General features: G+C 44.2%; 1 protein-coding gene across 2 annotated transcripts in view; it reads left to right on the top strand.

The window, feature by feature from the left end:
• The first annotated feature begins 220 nt into the window (after nt 1-220).
• Adamts12 (ADAM metallopeptidase with thrombospondin type 1 motif 12) overlaps nt 221-18,465 on the top strand; it is a 231,404-nt gene continuing 213,159 nt past the window's right edge. For both annotated transcript variants that reach the window (XM_075975878.1, XM_075975877.1), the window contains exons 1-2: nt 221-544; nt 7,500-7,861. In XM_075975878.1, coding sequence (XP_075831993.1) covers nt 418-544; nt 7,500-7,861 — 489 coding nt within the window. In that variant the 5' untranslated portion in view covers nt 221-417. The remainder of the gene's footprint in view (nt 545-7,499; nt 7,862-18,465) is intronic.

The raw sequence follows: 18,465 nt of genomic DNA, 5'->3' as shown, positions 1-18,465 counted from the left end.
CCCCTATTTGGCTCGCGGGCCCAGGCTCTGAGCCTGGAGGGAGGAGCTTGGGGGAGGAGGGCGTCCCTAAGGAAGATGTGCGAGCTGACTGAAGGCCGGCGGGTGGGGAAAGCAGAGGGGTGGGGACCTGCGGTGGGCTGCGCCCCTTGGCTCTGACCCAGTCCACGCTCTGGCCTGCGGAGAGCAGAAGCTCCCAGCTCATTCACTGCCGTTCAGGAAAGGCAGAGAATAAAAGCTCTCTGACCCTCTTCTGCTTCAAAAAAGCCCCTAGAGCTCGCGGGCAGCCTGCTGGCCGCTCCCTTCCCACGCCTGGACCATGCCCCGCTGCGTCCTCTGGCGCGGCCACAGGCGAGGACTTGCTATCTGCAGCTAAGAGCTAAAACTTTTTTGACTTTTCTTCTCCCCAACAACTGAACCATGCCATGTGCTCAGAGAAGCTGGCTGGCAAAGCTCTCGATGGTGGCTCAGCTTCTTAACTTTGGGGCTTTTGGCCATGGGAGACAAGCTCTGCCAGGCCCGGTTCGCTTCCCAGACCCGAGGCAAGGTTAGTGGCTTTTCTTTATTTGTCTTTCAAGCGGTGCTGGTAGGACAGTGGAACTTGGTCCGTCCTCTGTCCTCTACCCCTTCCCCCGCCAGGCAGAGCTGAACTCTGTCTTCTGTCCCATCTAAGGAAAACTGGGCTGTAGGTTCACTCTCCGGCTTTCTTCTGACATAGGACTTATGGATATTTGGATATTTCCCTACCCACTGAGGGGTGACAGACACCCTTGCTATGAAAGACCCGAGAGCAAGCAAGCTCTCCGACCAGTCTCCCCCACCCCCATGCCCGACCTATCCCCTATCTCCCATTTTCAGCTCCCCCCCCCATTGCAGATTCTGACATGGAAATTTATTTTTATTAAAAAGATCCAGCTGGTCACAGGCAGTCATGGCAGTGTTTCCTCAGTTTAAAACTCCGGATCTGGAAGGTAGAAATTTTATTCCGGTCCCCTGCTGAGCGAGCACACTTGGCTGTGTTTGGGTTTCCTGGAAAGATTTAGGGTTTTGTTTTTTCAAATGACACCTCTATTGGGGAAAAAATTATGTCCTGGGGCCTCGCGGTTCTCTGTCCTGCTTTGAAAGCTTTTTCTCTTTCTAAATTTTGTGATCACTCTGAAGATAATTTGCAGATTATTGCTATTATTATTACTGTTGTTGTTGTTATTTTAAGCCTAATGCCCGGGGAAAAGTGGTGCTGTTGCTTCTGTTTTTATTGAACTTAGAAGAGTTTGCTATCGAGAGAGGGCTTCTACGGTGGCAGGGAATTGGGGGCGGGCAGTGTCCCAGCACAGAGATTGCCTGTAAGCCCCTCCTATTACTCACGATGCTCTTCTGGAGTTCCGGTGCTACCATGCCTGGTTTACAAATGGGGAAACTGGAACTTGAAGACTTTATGAACTTCGTAACAGTGGAACACGGTTTTGAAGCAGGTATCCATGATCACGGCAATAGCAGGGAAAACAGGCACACGCACGCACGCATGCACGCACACACGTACGCACTTGTCCGTGTTTAAGGTATTGCTAGCCAGTGTTTTCTGCCCACGTTGCAAAGTCAAATGCTGCTGGAGAATTCCTCTGTGGCGGCTTAGAGAGCGGCCAGATGCAAATCACTCCCTCCCTTTGCTTTACTTGGAAGCCTGAGTGGGCAAACACTGGGGTTAGATGTCAATCAGCCCACACTTGCCTGTGTAAACCGTCCAGATACCATCTCAAGCCCCCAAGTTTAAAATAGCAGCTTTTGTTGTTCTTTGAAAACCAGGGCCTTTGTGAAAGGTCCCTGTTCTGGGGGAGCCCAAACAGAGCCCGCCAGCACTTCCCAGGGCATGCGGAGATGATTTCCTTCAAAGACATTCTCCTGGGTTAGCGTCCAACTCTGCTTGCTTTGCATGTTTGTAAGGGAAAATTCATCTTGGTGTACAGCAGAGACTGCTGGGCCTGTCTTGTTCTCTGGAAAGTGGGATATGACTCTTTTCCCTGGTGACCTTTGGGGTATGCTGAGAATATTTGATATTCAGAAGTAGCTCTAAAGTTCACTATGTGTATTAATGATGCAAATATATTTAGATTTTAAGAATGCTTTCAGTTTTTAAGAGCGTTGATCTTTTCATCAGTCTTCATTAATGCATTGATAAGTAATTAATTCTTTGTGCTAAGAAGAAATTTCCTAGTGGATTTTTATTAGAACTGAGGGGGAGAGGGAGAAGAGCAAGAGAGAACAGGAGAAAGAGGAGGGGAGAGGAGAGAGGGGAAGGGGAGGAGAGAGGAGAGCAAGAAAGAAGAGAAAAGGAGGGGAGGGGAAAGGAGGAGAGCAATAGAGGAGGGGAGAAAGAGGGGAGAGGAGAGGAGGTGAGAGCAGAGGGAAAGAGGAGGGGAGAGGAGAGAGAGATGGAGAGAAGAAAAGAGTGGAGAAAGGGGAGGAGAGAGAAAGGGAGGGGAGGGAAGAGGAGGGTAGGAGAGTAATAGAGGAGGGCAAAAAAGGAGAGGAGAGGAGGGGAAGGGAGAGGAAAGGAGGGAAGAGGAGAGAAAGGAGAAGAGAGGAGAGATAGGAGGGGTGAGAGCAAGAGAGGAGTAAGGACAAGACATTCTAAAGCTTCCTGGGACTAGACCTGGATTTGACCCTTCTATTTCTACTCTATCAGGATTTTTGAGTTGCACCTAAATTCCAAATATTCAAAGCTGCAAACCCAGAGATCATCCCACCCATTTTTACTTTTACAAATTGACTTTGTTTGCATGTAGGTATTGAACACTTATGAAATGCTCTTTAGCTAGGGCATTGGAGAGAGTCACAGAGCAGCTGGAAAGGGGTCTACACACTAGTTAACCTTGCTCATTCTCTCTAGTTCTCAGGTTTGCACAGAATCCCAGTTTCAGTTCTGGGCTGGGTTATCGTTGGGTCCCAGGGCACTTACTTAGCGCCAGACCCTACGTCCCATCTCCAGCACCACAAAGATGTAAATATATGAAGGTTTTGGTCCGCAGAACAAGTATGGTGATGAATCTAATCCTTCCCAGGACAGATCAGGCTAATTCTGTAGAACCCCCTTCCTACATCAGATAGTTGGTGAAAGTATGTGTTACACCTCTCTAGACTTTCTTGATTTACAACCAAATAGCAAAAGAATAAGATTCCTGGCTTTGCATACAACATGCTTCCTCTCCTCTATATCCAGCATTGGTCTCTGGATTTAATTTTCTCTGTACAGATGCTTCCTGACAAGTGATGTGGTTACTTGCTAAAAGCCCATCAGCAGCTACAAACAGTGTTGTCGGAGATACCCCCTAACACACTCATCTTACACCACACCACATCTTAGTGCACTGTTCTGCAGAGCCCGCTGGTCACTTTTGTGACTGTGTGGCCGAATGCCTTCTTCATCTCACTCCTGCTTCCCGGCATTGCAAGAGTGACACACCCAACACCTCTAATCCAAGAAAAGAGCAAAATGCAAAATTAATTGCTGCTCTTGGGACATTATAGAGTGAGAAGACCAGAACTTAGGCCACTGTAGTTCCAAAGCCACCTATGCTGTCTACAAGGCACTGGTAACTTCTGCGTTCCATTTTGCACTTGGTGACTCTGTGATAGCCATAGGACAATCACTTTATCTCATTTCAGAGATGGGCTCTGGCTACACAGTCTCATAGAAGATCATGGGGGAAGTCTAATCTTTCATTTCTCCTAATTGGAAACAAATCTACTTGAAGAAAATTATTCTAGCATTTTTTTATTGTAAGAAGAGATTTCACAATTATGTTATTTTGTGGTATTTATAATAAATTATCTGGTCAGCAGATAATTATTAAATGGTTAGGAAGCAAAGCCAAACTTTTTTTTTTTAGGAAAAAAAAGCCAATCAATTTTATTGACTTCTATAATAAAATGGTTGCACAGTGAGAACAACCTGTGGAAGATTATTATGGAAATAAACTTCTATGTTAGTAACAACAACTCTTAAATATAGAGTCTACAAAATTCAACTACTACTACTAAAAATAATTAATAACAAATATAGATGCTCCCTCTTTGGCAGAAGTCACACCAAAATTAGAGTTATACAGAAAAGGTGAGCATGGCTGCTGAGCAGAGTCAATGACCTGACTCATGGGTTAGTTTTGCAACCATAACATATAGATCTTACTGGAGCATGGGAACAGATCATCAGTCTCTCATCCTCCGCTCTTCTTCTTAAGATGAAGGCCAATGATGGCCTGGTGTTTTGTCTTTTCAAAATGCTGTGTACTCACAGTTGCTCCTAGAACTTCTCATGAAGTTTCTTTTCTACAGGTTTCAAGTAATTAAAACCTGTGGTTTAGGTTTTCAAATATAGTTTCCATCCAGGCTTCTCATTTGTTTCCACAAATGCCAATGTAGCCTTTTGTATAGTTTTTCTGTCTCAGCCCCTTGTCCTTCTCCCAGGCTTAAGGATGCCAAGTGGACATTTGGTTGTCTGTAGTGGAACCTCCAGAGGCAGTCAGAACAGAACACAGAAGTGAGCTCTGAGTTCAGTTTTCACAGGTGTGACTGAAACCTCTCTTTCTGTCTGAGATCAGAATAGAAGCCAAGAAAAATTCATTAGTTTATTTTCTGTTTATATCGCAAAACACCTGAGACGGCTGACATATGCGGAAAAGAGTTTATCTAACTCTAGCAATGTCACTTAAGGTTTACAGAGAAACCCACAGGATCCTCTTCCTCCCCAGTGCTAGGATTGGTCGTGGACATCCCCATCTCTGTGGTTTTACTCAGATGCTGGAGTCTGAACTCGGATTTCACACACTTTACTGAGCTATCTCCATAGTGCCCCTCCCCAAGAGAACTTCTCTTGAGAAAAGTAGTCCGAGTCTTTAGAGTAACCATATCTGAGCACTCACCCCGCAGAATAAGACCTTTTTTGCCTGTGTTGTTCCTCCGCTGCTCCAGCCTCTGTTGAAGTAACAGTAATTAAGGGCACGATGGGAAGGCTGCAGAAGGGAACTATGTCTCCACCGCTGTAGCTGACTGCTCTGCTCTTAACTCGGGTCTGAGTGTGGAGGGACAGGAAGTGCCCATCCTGGGGTTGGTCCAGATTTCTGGAGGAGTGAATGGGAAGTAAATGTGTGAGGGGCTAGTTGGTTATACTCCTCAGTTCACAGAACACCATTGTCTTCAGTTCATTGATAACTTTTGTTTTGTTTTATTTTTTTTAGTTATTGATGCTTTTTGGTCATAATTCCCCATGGAAACCCTTTCAAATGAGTTCCATATGTAGTGTTTTGGAAAACTTAATTGTATGTGTGTGTGTATAGGTGTGTGTGTGTTTTCCTGTAATACCAGTAGCCCTGTTTGGATTTTTCTTCTTACTTTTCATTAAACATTGCTTATTAGATTATTATTAAATTCTTCTCATTAAACACTCTTTGTAAGATTTATCCCTATGTGGTTTGTGCCTAAATGTTGCAGTTCTAACAGGCATGGATATTTTATGTTTAATAAGATTCTTTGTTAGTGCCTGAAAGTGGACACTGTCCTCTGCCCCATATTTCACTGAAGCCTGAGAAGAATGGGTCCAAAAAATTAGGATTGAAGGAAGTTGCTTATGAGGAAAAGCACCTTCTTGTCTTCCCTTAAGTCCAGTTCCTTCAAAGACCATCATCATGAATTTTTACTGATTTATGACATATATATATATATATATATATATATATATATATATATATGACATACAGCCTGTGACTACATAAAACCCATGACAACTTACAGCCTGTGAAGACATACAGCCCATGACGACATACATCTTGTGATAGCATAAATCCTACGGTGACATACAGTCATGATGACATACAGCCTGTAATGACACATAACCTATGAGAACATACAACCCAGGATGACATATAGCCCATGATGGCATACAGCCAATGATTATATACAGCCTGTAATGACATACAACCTGTGATAACATACAACCCATGATGATATACAGCCAATGATGACATACATCCTGTGACAACATAAAGCCTATGATGACATATAATCATGATGACATACAACCTGTAATGACACACAACCTATGAGAACATACAGCCCATGATGGCGTTCAGCCTGTGGTGATGACATACAGCCTGTGGTGCTGAGATTCTGCCTCTGAAAGTATCAGGAATATGTAATATTGTACATCAAAGGCAGTGTGAAGTAAAGCCATCCTGGAAAGTACAAACATGAGCCCTCAGTAGAAAGAGCTAGAACTTCAGTTGTCTGGGGATGTTAGGAGAATGGAACTCTGGTTTTCTTCTGTCTTTTGAGGGGGAGGTCTCACTGTTTAATTCAGATTGGACTCAAATTCTTGATCTTCTATTTTAGTCTCTGCAGTGCCACTATGAATTTCACCCTTTTATCTTAAAGCATAGATGAGATTCTGACCGAATGCAAAGACTATAATTGTGAGAATTCTGTGAACAATGTAGTACATACTAGAAAGTATCTGGTAGATACTTCCCCCCTTCTTTCTCCTCTCCCTCCCCTCCCCTACTTTTCCCTTTCCCTCCCCTTCTTTCCCCTTTCCCTCCCCTCCCCTTCTTTCAATGGTTCCTATTTCCTTGCCCTCTCCATTTCCTCTCTTCCCCTACATCTTTTGCAGAAGGTCAAATTTGGGTGAGTCAAAATGAGTATTCTGGTGCATTGCAGGACCACCTGTCCCCATTAGAATCCCTGTACATCTTAGTACTTTATGTTCTTAACTAACAATGGATCTAATTAGTAATGGATTGTCCTTCTGGGTTTTAGAGTAAGTAAACCAAACCTCCAATGACTCAGCAAAATGCATTTCCAGAGCAGCAGTTTTCATCATTTGAGCCAATGCCTTAGATTCAAAAATGTGTCCTCATCATTTTTATTGAGTATATTTCAAATCCCAAGCCCACTTAAGTACCCTGCTACATCGTGGGTCACTCTGATGCTGTCACAGGTGTGAGGTTTTGTTGAGGTAAACACGGACTATGTATGATGAGTTCGCCATGTGGTTAGACTTTTTTCCCCTATAGTCTGATATAGGAAGACATTCTTGAGGACTGAAGCACCATGCCATAAACTGGAGATCTGTAGTTCATATTAGTGGATCCTAACCTGGCAATGTCCTCTTTGGCATACTGATCCTGCTTCTTTCCTTGCAGTATTCCTCATGAATTAAATCTCATCTTCAGTGGACTGTGATAAAATAGCTGGTACCCAAAGGTCTATTGTAGGTCAGCTCGGACTGACTGCTGCACACCATTGAAGACAGATGCTGTGCACATGTTCATTGCTCAGAGGGCTTCAGGGGACAGTGTTAATGTGGGGGAAACATTCTCTGAGCTTTAAGTCAGTGGTAGTTTTGCAATCAGCAAGCGGCAGCAATCTCAGTCCCAAATGGGAGTGGGTTTGTCTTGCTTGTTGTACTCAGTTTGGATCTCTGAATTTTACTCTGTTTTTGTTTCCTACAGAACATTTTATCAAGGCCCTGCCAGAATACCATGTGGTGGGACCAGTCCAAGTAGACGCCAGCGGGCATTTTCTGTCTTATGGACTGCACCATCCTGTCACCAGTGGCAGGAGAAAAAGAGCTGCGGGTGGCTCTGAGGACCAGGTGTACTATAGAATTTCACACGAAGAAAAGGACCTGTTTTTCAATTTGACAGTCAACAGGGAGTTTATGTCCAATGGCTACGTTGTGGAGAGGCGATATGGGAACCTTTCCCAGGTTACGATGGTGACTTCCTCAGGCTCACCCTGCCATCTCAGGGGCACAGTTCTGCAGCAGGGCACCACGATCGGGACAGCAGCCCTCAGTGCCTGCCAAGGACTGGTGAGTACTCCCCCCCCCCCCCCCGTTATGTCCCCTTTCTGCTCTATATCTTAGCCTGTAAACCCTATATTAACAGGTTCACAGGGGACTGGTTCTACGACAATTGCGCCCTGTGGTTGGGGCAATCCTGGCTTCCAAAGGAATTGAAAGAATGTAGATAGTGATTAAATATAATCAATTTTGAGGAGCAAAGAATAAAGGTAGGAGGGATAGTGATTCTAAGAAGGCAGAGAGAGAACAGCTTGGAACAAAGCTGGAAAAACTGCAGGGGAATTTGAGTATCTCTTTCCTCCCTGGGGCAGCCCTAAGGGCCACCTGCTGATTGACTCTCTGTTTTGCCTTGAATTAGGAAACTCTGATTTGGACTGAGGAAGAATGTTGCCAATACTGACTGTGGCTGTTAGGTTGTAACAGTTGAGGATTTGCACTTGGTCCTCAGACTTCCTGGAGGACCCTGAACTGTCAGGAGATTTTGTTGGTCTTGTGTTTCTTTTGTTTCCTTTTCTTTTTCCATCTGTAAAACAGAGGCAATGAGAAAACAGGCTCAGAGAAGGGTTGAAAACAATGTGGCCATCTGTTGTTTGAATAAAGTTTTACTGAAACACATTTGTATACAGAGATTTACATGGAACCCGTGGCCCCTTTCAGGAGGCACAGCAGAACTGAGCAACTCGGATGGAGTCTGCTTATGGCTCTGAAAGCTGAAAATGCTCTCAGGCTTCCATGGAAGAAGTCCCCTGACTGTTGCTGTGATGTGTGCCTAGGGATTAAGGGCATCAATCCGCAGCTAAGCCTTAGGGGGTGTTTAGTACATAACCATATTTAATGAATGTCATCTCCCTCCTCTCTTCTTTTAACATTTCTAAAATGCATGGCCCTTGATGTGGCTTGTGTGAAGTCCCTCTCCCTCCCACCTTTCTTTTCTTTTCTTTCTTTCTTTTTTCTTTTTCAGCAAACACGTGAGGAAGCTTAGACACGACTAGTTTTCTTGTACTGGTTAATGTCAGTGTACATTTCCACTACTATACACCGCCTCTCAAAGTATAACAACATTTGCTTTTCAAAGGTTTCACCCATGTTTATGCATTGGTGAAGCTGTGGGTTCCATGGTGCAATACTCGACTAGCGTCTTTGAAGACTCTAGTTCAGTCTCTAACAGTGGTAGACAAAAGCAAGAATGTAAAAGATTGATTCCTCCATTCTTTACTTCTAGTAGCCTCCACTGTGACAGCTCTTCAGCTACTGCATGGGAAAGGGCTTAGGAGCTAGGCTGAGGTTTGCTGAGGTTCCCCTCAAGTTGAAAGGAGGGGCCACCTGCCCTCACAGTATAAGCCTGGCTGACTACCTGTGCTGGTGGTCATCAGAACCTGGGCTGTTGGTAGATCCTCCTGCCCCTCCTCTCCCCCCTCCTCTTCTTTTGGAGACGATGATAAACCAGGTTCAGAGCAGAGAATAGCACACTGTGGTGACCTGCTATGTCCTGAAGCTTCTTCATAAAGGAAGATGTTTCAGAATCCTGAGGGTTACGGTTGCTCTGAAGCTTGCCAAAAGTCACTCGGACATCACCATTCTTGCAGAAAGCATTTGTACTCTCTTCCCTCACTTTCTTTCCCTGAGAATTCCCAATCTGCATGGCTTAGAATGCTCTATCTGCATGGTTTGGCCAAGCAACATGTCAACTAACCAATACACCACAGATTTGCTTGCTTGAAATGTATCACAAACCTGGTCTCTGGGACTCACGTTCATGGACGTCCGAGAAGCCTGGCCTGGAACATTTGTTCTGATCCGCATTAGGATCGCCTGAGAGGTCTTAAGATCTGAATGAAAATGTCACAACACACCCCATTTCTTTGTGTGGTAACCAAATATTAATGAAGTGTGTGTCCATTGCCTGGTATCTTATGTCTGAGGTGCTGAGATTTAATTGGTCTGATAGTGGAGTCAGGCACCTGTCTTTCCTTAAGCTTCCCAGGTGAATGTGGCCAATCAATGTTACCAGGAAGAGGGGTCTAATTAGCCTCTGGCCAGCAACACAGCAGCTGTTCTTCCTGGGGATCCTAAGAGGCAGCTGGGGGGCAGGAAGTTCTCTTTTCAAGGGAAATTGCTTAGGAGCCTTACTTTTGCCTTAGGGATAGAACGCTAGGATCTCTTCAGCTTCCACGTGTTCAAGGAGCACTACCACGCGGGCATTTTCAGAATCAGATTTCAGTGTCATACTAAATACAGGAAGTCACAGGGGTAGTCAAGATAACAAAAATTTTAACTCTTAGAGCCAAATCATCTGGATCATTTTTGTTAGAAATACTTCAATGGCATTGTGTGTGCGTGTGTGTATTCTCACATATGATTTAGAAATTCCAGGTGACCTAAAATGCTACCAGAAGCCAAATAAGTTTTTCCGTTTGGTAAGCTCATAGCTGCCTGCTGTTAATTTGTTAGCTACGGTACCAAAATGGTCAATGCCCACTTAGAGTGGTCCTGGTCAGAAGTTGGTGGAGGGACTTGCATCTGACTTTGCTTGACTACATGACTGGAATCTGACCTTTGGAACGTTCATGCTCTTTTTCACCCAGGCATGACCTCACCCCGAGAGCATTTGGGAAGCCTTTTGGAGGAATGGCACACACACGTTCATGGTGTGCTAGTTAGTTTCCTTCAACTTGACACAAACTAAGGGTCCAAGGGTAGGCAGAACCTCAATGACAGAAGTGCTCCCATCAGACTGGCCTATGGGGATTTCTGTGAGGGCATTTTCTTGATTGTTGATTACTGGGGGGAGGGGGGTGGGCTCTGTTCACTGCTGGTGATGTCACCTCTGGATAGGAAGTCAGAGCAATCCATTAAGAATTGTTTTACCATGGTCTCTGTGTCTGTTACTGAAGCATGCCTCTAGGATCCTGACTCCTGTCCTGGCTTCCCCTGATGACAGCCTGTGATGTGGGAAACCATTTCTTCTCCAAGTTGATTTGGGTCATTGTTTTATCATAGTAACAGAAACTGAATGCGGAAACCGGAACATCTACTTCTCACTTCCGGGGCTCAGCGATCATGTATTCTTTGCTCAGGTGTGGTCTTTTCTTCTTCTTCTTCTTCTTAAAGTTGTCTATGAGGTTTCCTAATCTGCTCTGGAGCAGGGCTAAAGAGTTTCAAAGTGAAGATCCATGGGAAACGGCTCCTACAAAGCTGTGGAACAGCTTTCTTCAATTAACACCCTCTCTCATAGCTCAGGTCCCCATCACCATGGAAGCTCCCTCCAGGCTGGGTAACCCCATCCTCCGCTGCATAGTACCTGTCTAGCATGCTCATCATCCCATCTCCACAAGATGTTCATACATTTGAAATGGTGGAGTTTGTTTCGTTTGAAAGCCTCGTGGATTTGTTCTCGTCTAAGCTGTTTGATGGAGACAGCAAAGCCTTCAATGACTTATATTCTGGTTGCAGCCTCAGAAAGAGTTAGAATCCCAGTGGGTATGGTCTGGGGTTTGCTGCTGGTAGGGGCCTTAAGGGATTGGTTCCAAGTGAGTCTGTTGTATTTCAGTTCACATTTATGCACTGGAGGGGTAGTACAAAAGTTAGACTCCGTACTCCCACCCCACACAGAGCCAGGCTTGTGATTTCATGGGTACTCTACTTCTACCAATACCTTTGTTTAGTCACCTTCTTCACTGAGTATCCTGGTCAGTAAACACTTTTTTTTCCTGGTCCCAGCCTTTCTTACACAGTCTTTTTAAAATGAATGCTGGTCTTGGCTTGCCAACTCTTGCCTGGATTCCAGCCCTTGACGAGGAAGAGATGATTGTGGGTCTTCTTAGGGCCACCCAGCCCTGACTTTTATTCACTTCTGGCCTTCTGCTTTCTTTTCTCTTTAGGAACGCTGAGAGTTGCTTCATCGTTTAGATTCAAATGTGTACTAAAATTGGAAGCCATTATTTTCCTAGGGTTTTTTTTTAAGTCAAAATTTTAATTTTGAGTTAGTTATGGATTCATATGTAGTTGCAAGAATCCAGAAAAAAAATAAACGCCGTGTACCCTTTGCCCATTTTCCTCTAATGGCCACAGTCTTGCAAAATCACTGTATGATAACAAGCAGAATTTTGACATTGGTGCAGTCAACATGTCAAGCATGTCCATCACAAGAATTCCCTCAGTCCCTTGTAGCTGCAACCATTTTTCCTGCCTTATTAAGTCGGTCCCCTTGGCTCTCCTCCTCCCATCCCACCCATGTGCCCTTTGATGTTTACATTAAGTTCAGTATCCCCTCCAATTCCTTTTAGTGTGATATATGATACTTAAGCAGAGATTCCTTCCCCTTACTTCTTCCTCCCTTCCTGTCCACCTCCCCTCCTTTTTCTTCCCCCTTTCCTCTCCCCCACGCTTTCCCTCCCCCCCCACCTAACTCTTCCCTTCTTTATTTGCTTAATTTCTCCAGAGCCATTTATTGAAAGTCCGTATTTCCTCTCTTAAATTGCTTTCGTGCTTTTATAAAAATGCCCCGGTCAAGTTTTTGAGTCTAGTTCTGAGTTTCGGTTCAGCTCTAATAGCCTGCACCTTTCATTACCCAGCTTGTAATTAGCTTTGAAGGCAGTGGACCGATCGCTCCGCTCTTGTCTCCTTTCTCTGAACTGTTTTAGCGATTCTAGTTCTCCTGACTTCCCGTAGACATTTTTAAATAATCCTGTCAACCAAAACTTGATGAAATCTTGATAGGAATTATTCTGAACCTATATATGAACTTGGGGAGAAATTATATCCAGGCTGTGTTGACTTTTTCTGGAACTGAATGGTATTTTCATACCTATTAAGATCATCCATTGTTTTTTTTTTCTAGCAGCTTTGTGTAGTTTTCGACATTTTAGTCATATATATGTATTTAGTTTATATAGTAACTGTATGTGATAGAGCAGGGCATCATATTCTTGTGATCTCTGAGTGCCCAGAGAGGGTTCTTGTATACCAAGGGATGACTGATGTATTACCCATGTTTGGGCATTTGGGTTGTCTCTCTATAGTGAATGTTCTGAATTGTGATTTCAATTCCTCGGTTACAGACTCAGGAACAGGATTGGTGAATCACAGAGTAATTATACTTCACTTTTTGAAAAATCTCCATACCATTCTTGAAGTGACTGTTCTAAGTTACACTCCCATCAGCAGTATAAACAGGTACAAGGTCACTTTTTCCACATGCTTGCCACCACTTGATGTCATCCTCCCAGCATGGTAGGGAATAGAGGACCAAAGATTTCAAAGCCTTTGGTTCAACTAGAAAATCTAGAAAGATTTCACGGACAGACAGAAGTAGAAGTCCTCGAGCCTCTGTGGATCAAACATATGACAGAGGGAGGAGAAACAACTCACTCAGTGCATTACCTCAGAGAATTAAAGTGGTGGTAGTGAAGCCTGAAGTTCCTTTCTGGCACTGATCTGCATAGTAATGTTATTTGATTATTTATGTACAGCACTAAAATCACAGGCAACAAAAGAGCTACACAAGACTATAAAACCAAAAGGTTCAAACTAAAGAGAAAGATCAACAGACTACAAAAGATATATATATTCATATTTATTATATACAAATATTCATATTAATTATATGTAATATTCATATTCATTATATACATAAATATTCAGTACTTTGGTTCATTAATTGGCTTATGAACAGTAGTTGGGTGTCTTTATCCAGATTATTGGCACACTACACTAAGTCTGCTTCTGAAAAGTTTCTGATGAGCTTTGTCTTGCTAGTGGGCGCTCCTTTGTTCTCATCAAACAGGAGATCTCTCTGCTCCAATCACAGTTAATTATTGTTCATTGAAATACATTTTCCCTTTGTTTAAAAGTGCTGGCTCATCATTATTTGTCTCCGGTTGTGTCTGTGTCCTTTGCTTCTTTCCGTACACTTTGCAGAAGAAGTACCCTCTGTGATTACTATTCTCTAGTCTTATATGCTCAGATGACCTCCATCTGTCACCTACGTATGGATCATATTTATATATATATATATTTATTATATATATAATATATAGCTCTACGTCTATTTCTATATGGATGTATGCATAGTTTTGAAGTCCAGCATGCAACCCTGTTACCTCCTTGGAACTTCAACAGTTAATTTCCCTTGGTGCATAGAAACCTCATATGGACCCCAAACCCCACACACTCTAAGCTCCAGTTTTCTCATTCCTATGCTTGTCACCTCCACTCTTCAGTGGCCCAGCATCAAGCCCCCTGGGATATCTTATCACTAACATCTCTCTTTCTCTCATACTCTGCATCTGTTCTTGGCAGCAAATCCCATCGGCTCTGTCTTTAAAATATGTTCAGAATCTGCAGTCTTGTCACCAGTGCGACGAATACGTCAGCCCGTTTATTCTCAGCAGGGACAGTTTGACTCTCCAGGGTATGTTTGGGAATATCTGGAGAACTTTTTTGATTGCTGTGACTGGGGAGGAGGGAATGCCATCTGGTGAAAAGAGGCCAAGTGTGATACTTTCACAATAGGAAACCGGTGGTCCAAGATCTCAGTAATCTTGAGGCTGAGAAACCCTTGCTTAGTCCTCATTGCCTTCTGCCATCTGGATGCTGCTTTGACCTTCCCAGTAGTTCCCTCCATTTCTTCTCCTAATTCCTTGAAGCCATTGCTCATGGCGGCCAGCCTGGTCTTCATGTCTGCACGCAGCAACACTCATCTGTTAAAGTCTACTGCTCACTGTACATCAAAGAAGAGAGAAAGCTGAATCTTTTGTTCGGGTTTCCAGGGTGTTCTCTCTCTGGCTTGGCACTGCCCACCGCCAGCCTTCTGTCCAATATACTCTCCTTCAGAACTATGTCTTTTCTCTGCTTCTCAAATGACTCGTCTCGTGGCCTTTGGGTCTGCTGTTCTTTCTACCTAGAGCCCCTGCCACTCCCAAGCTCTGATTTCTATTTAGTTTATTTCCTTATCTTTAGATCTTTAGCTTAAAGTCTTTTTTCTAACCCAAACTACAAAGGACTCTCTGGTATTCAAGCACACTGCTTATTCCAGTTTTTTTCCTATTCACTCTTTCTTTCTTACAAACTTGCCATTTTTATTTGTTTGTTTATTTACTTCATGTGTATACATGTGTTTATGCTTGTGTGTGTATGTGTACATGGTGTTCTTAAGGTCAGAGGAGTACTCTCAGGAATCCATTTTCTCCCACCTCTTTGTAGGATCTAAGCATTAAACCCAGAATATCATGAGTAAGACTATATTCATCAAGTCATCTCCCTGGCCCTAAAAACCCTTATGGATCCTGATATTTTACTTCATTCTACATTACTTTTTCCTTTACCTTGTCTTGTTCACATTATGTTCCATGATGGATGTTCCATAACTTATGGTTGGATGGATGAGCCTTTCTATGACAGACCTTCCCAGGCATTGTTTCCAAATCAGATCACACTACCTGTCTACGAAAATAGTGGCTTGGTATTCATAGTTCACTCTCATAGTGCAGACTGGTCCCCGAGCCACATCTGGTAGTCATGGTAGCATCGGGCTGTTGCAGCTGCTCTTTGGTCTTAGTTCATGGCTTTAAGAGCACTGTGCATCCGGTCTACTGTCGTGCTGGCCTTGATGACTTCAGGAAAGGATACTTACTACCTTTGCAGTTCTGAGACTGGTCCAACCCTTCCCTGCAAAGAACCTCAGAGTCTTAACTACAAACTTCAGAAAGAATTTTAAAGAGGTTTTCACATAAACAGAAGGAAAATACAACACCCCCACACACAGTGCACTCATTCTGCCTGTGCTCAGCTTTCAGGCTGTGCCTTGAGTCTAGCTCTGAGAGGGTTGCTGGCCAGATCTCTCCCTGTTAAAGGATGCATGCAACACATATTTCTCTCCTGAGTCCTAAACCCAACCATGAAGCCTTTGAGAATGGAGGAAATATCAGTTTGTCTACCAACTATTGATGTCAGGCCATCTTTGTTTTCAGTTCTTCCTGGTGTTACATTTTTTCCCAAGGGACCTTTGCTTCAAGGGAACCCCCAAGATCAGGCTCCAGGTCTCGCTGTGCAGTGTGGACAATGTGGACCTGCAGAGATGCTTCCTCAAAGAGTAGAGGGGGCTGAACCCTAGCTCTAGGTCAGCTAGCTGACACAAGCCATGCCTGCGCTTGAAATCAAGTTCTGCCTACCAGAGGGAAAGAAACCTCTAATCAAACACCTTTGATTAAAGTGATTGTCATCCTAGATGGGGGGGCTTTATAAAATTCACCTTTAAATTGTCCTCTACCTGTCCCTTGCCCCCAGTGCTTTCTTGTAAAATAAATACTTACTGTCACACCCCCTGAGCTTTTTCCTCCACAGTGTTTGTCCCAGCTTTGTGGATCTGGGGTGATAATCACCTGATGACATAATAGTCCATTGTGATCATGTTTTCCAAAGCCTGAGTTATTCATTTTTAAATACTAGTGTGAGGAGGAAGAGGAGATGCGTATGTAGTGTGTGTGTGTGTGTGTGTGTGTGTGCATTAATCAAATAGACTTTTCCCCGTGTGCTGACAAAAATCCTCACCAGGTCATCCTCCCAATAGCTCATTGACTTCGAGGTAAAGAGGAAGTCTGTTTATTTCCTGAAGTGTTGGGCTCTTTATTTCCGAGCCTTCTTAAATAACGACTTGGAGCAGTTACATAAAAGATCCCATTGTGTGAGCTTCTGGAGCAAAGTCCTTTGTGGATCGTCCCAAGCTTCTGAGGCAGTGACACATTCCTGCTGAAATACGTGCTCGAGAGTCACTTAGGAAAACAGCCCTTGTCTCCTGGTCTGCCAAGTCGTTCTGAGATAAAGAAAGACTTCTGTTTTTGTCATGGAAACGAATGAAATGTGTGCTCTGAAAAGAAATGTAGCCCCCCCCCCCCCCGCCCCTTTCCCTGTGACACCGGAGGCCCTGGAGCTGTGGAACAGTCTAGCAGGTTCTAATGAACAAGCTTTCAATTAGGTAGGCTATGCTGTTACATTTTGAACGCTTTAAACTTGTTAGATTCTAATTTCCCCGACAGCAAGGATTAAGTATTGTCTTGCTGTGCTCGTGCTAGGAGCGAGGATTAGTGGCATTTAAATGTATCCTGTGATAGATGGCATCGCTAGGGGAGGTATGTTTCAGGCCATGAACAGCCTCAGAGGCGGTCCAGTGCCGGGCCAGTTGGAAAGCCCTGCTGGTTCCTTTACCACACACAGAAAGAATGCAACTGTTTCTGAGCTCTTACTCTGGAACTCCAGATGAAGTCTGCTGTTGTAGCTGAGAAGTCCAACCCACTGGCCAGCTATGTGGGAAAACTCGCCCGCCCCTCGGGCTTCCTGCCTGCTTCCCAATCACGAATGTGGGGCTCATTTGTAGGAAGGACTCATCTGCATGGCGGTTGGTTGCCTGAGATCAGGGGTCATTCTTCCTTTCTAGGGGAAGGAAAACAAATGCTCTGTTTATCTCCTGCCTCTGTTTCAAGATGAGGAATTTCCCCTGACTTCTGACCTTTGGGGTGGCTGTTCAACCCACACTGACTCAGATGTGAGACATTAGATGGAAGCTCCGACTGGTAGATTACCTCCTGACTCTTTGCATGCTTAGTGGGGGTGGGCTCTTAAACACAGTGGGCCCCCACCTCCCTTTTGTCTTTTTAATACCTTTCTTTAGGCTTTCTCTTTTTATTTAAAAGTTCTTTTTTTCAATTTGCATGCCACCAACCACAGTTTTTCCTCCTTCCCCCCTTCTCCTGCCCTCCCTCCCAACCTTCCTTCCATTAGCCCCCCCCCCCCCCCCGCGTCCATTTCTCAGAAAGGATAAAGCCTCCCAGGGTGAGTCAACAAAGTCAAGCATATCAAATTGTTTCTACCTAATACATTCCCATAATGATGGATTGGAAGTGGCACGGAGAGAGACCAACAATACCTGTACTTGGAGATGCAGCGTTATTTTATCCACTGCCTGGGTCCTGGAGTCAGGAGCCCTCCCCGAACAGTATATTTTGATGTGACCTGGGATGAACAGTCTAAGTAGGAATAGAAATTTCAATCTCTGATCATGTTTGTTGTTTTGGGCCTCTGGCTAAGCAGAATATCATGGTGGGGGAAAAAATTACTTATGCTATGCAAAACTAACTGGGAAGCAGAGAGAGGAAGGGATGTTTTCAAAAAGCTTCTGGGAGTATGATCCTGGTAACCTAGCTTCCTCCGCAAGGTTCTGTTTCCTAAATGTGCCCCCAATGTGCCATTGCCCGAAAACCAAGCCTGTTATTCTGGAAATGAAATGCACCATTCAAGGAGCACCTCAGAAGGGGACCAGATCATCAGCACATGGGCCTGCGGGAGGTATTGGACCATGAGGGTCAGCACCTCGTTCATGGATGAATTCATTGACGGACGGTTCCATACATGAGTGGGCTCTGAGGAGGTGGGGCCTATCTTTTTGGCCAGCGCGATCAGAGAAAGCTCTTCCACCTTGTGTTTCTACCACCTAGTCTACTTTGCCTCAGACCCAAAGCTGGCCTTGAACTGAAAGAGTAGCTAAAATGACAAGTCCTTCCTTTAAATGGTTTGTCTTGGGTGTTTTTGTGGGGGTGAATGGACAGCAAAGGCTTTAG

This window comes from Microtus pennsylvanicus, chromosome 6, assembly GCF_037038515.1.
Source record: "Microtus pennsylvanicus isolate mMicPen1 chromosome 6, mMicPen1.hap1, whole genome shotgun sequence".
NCBI classification, from domain to species: Eukaryota; Metazoa; Chordata; class Mammalia; order Rodentia; family Cricetidae; genus Microtus; species Microtus pennsylvanicus.
This window is presented reverse-complemented; position numbering and strand designations above follow the sequence as displayed.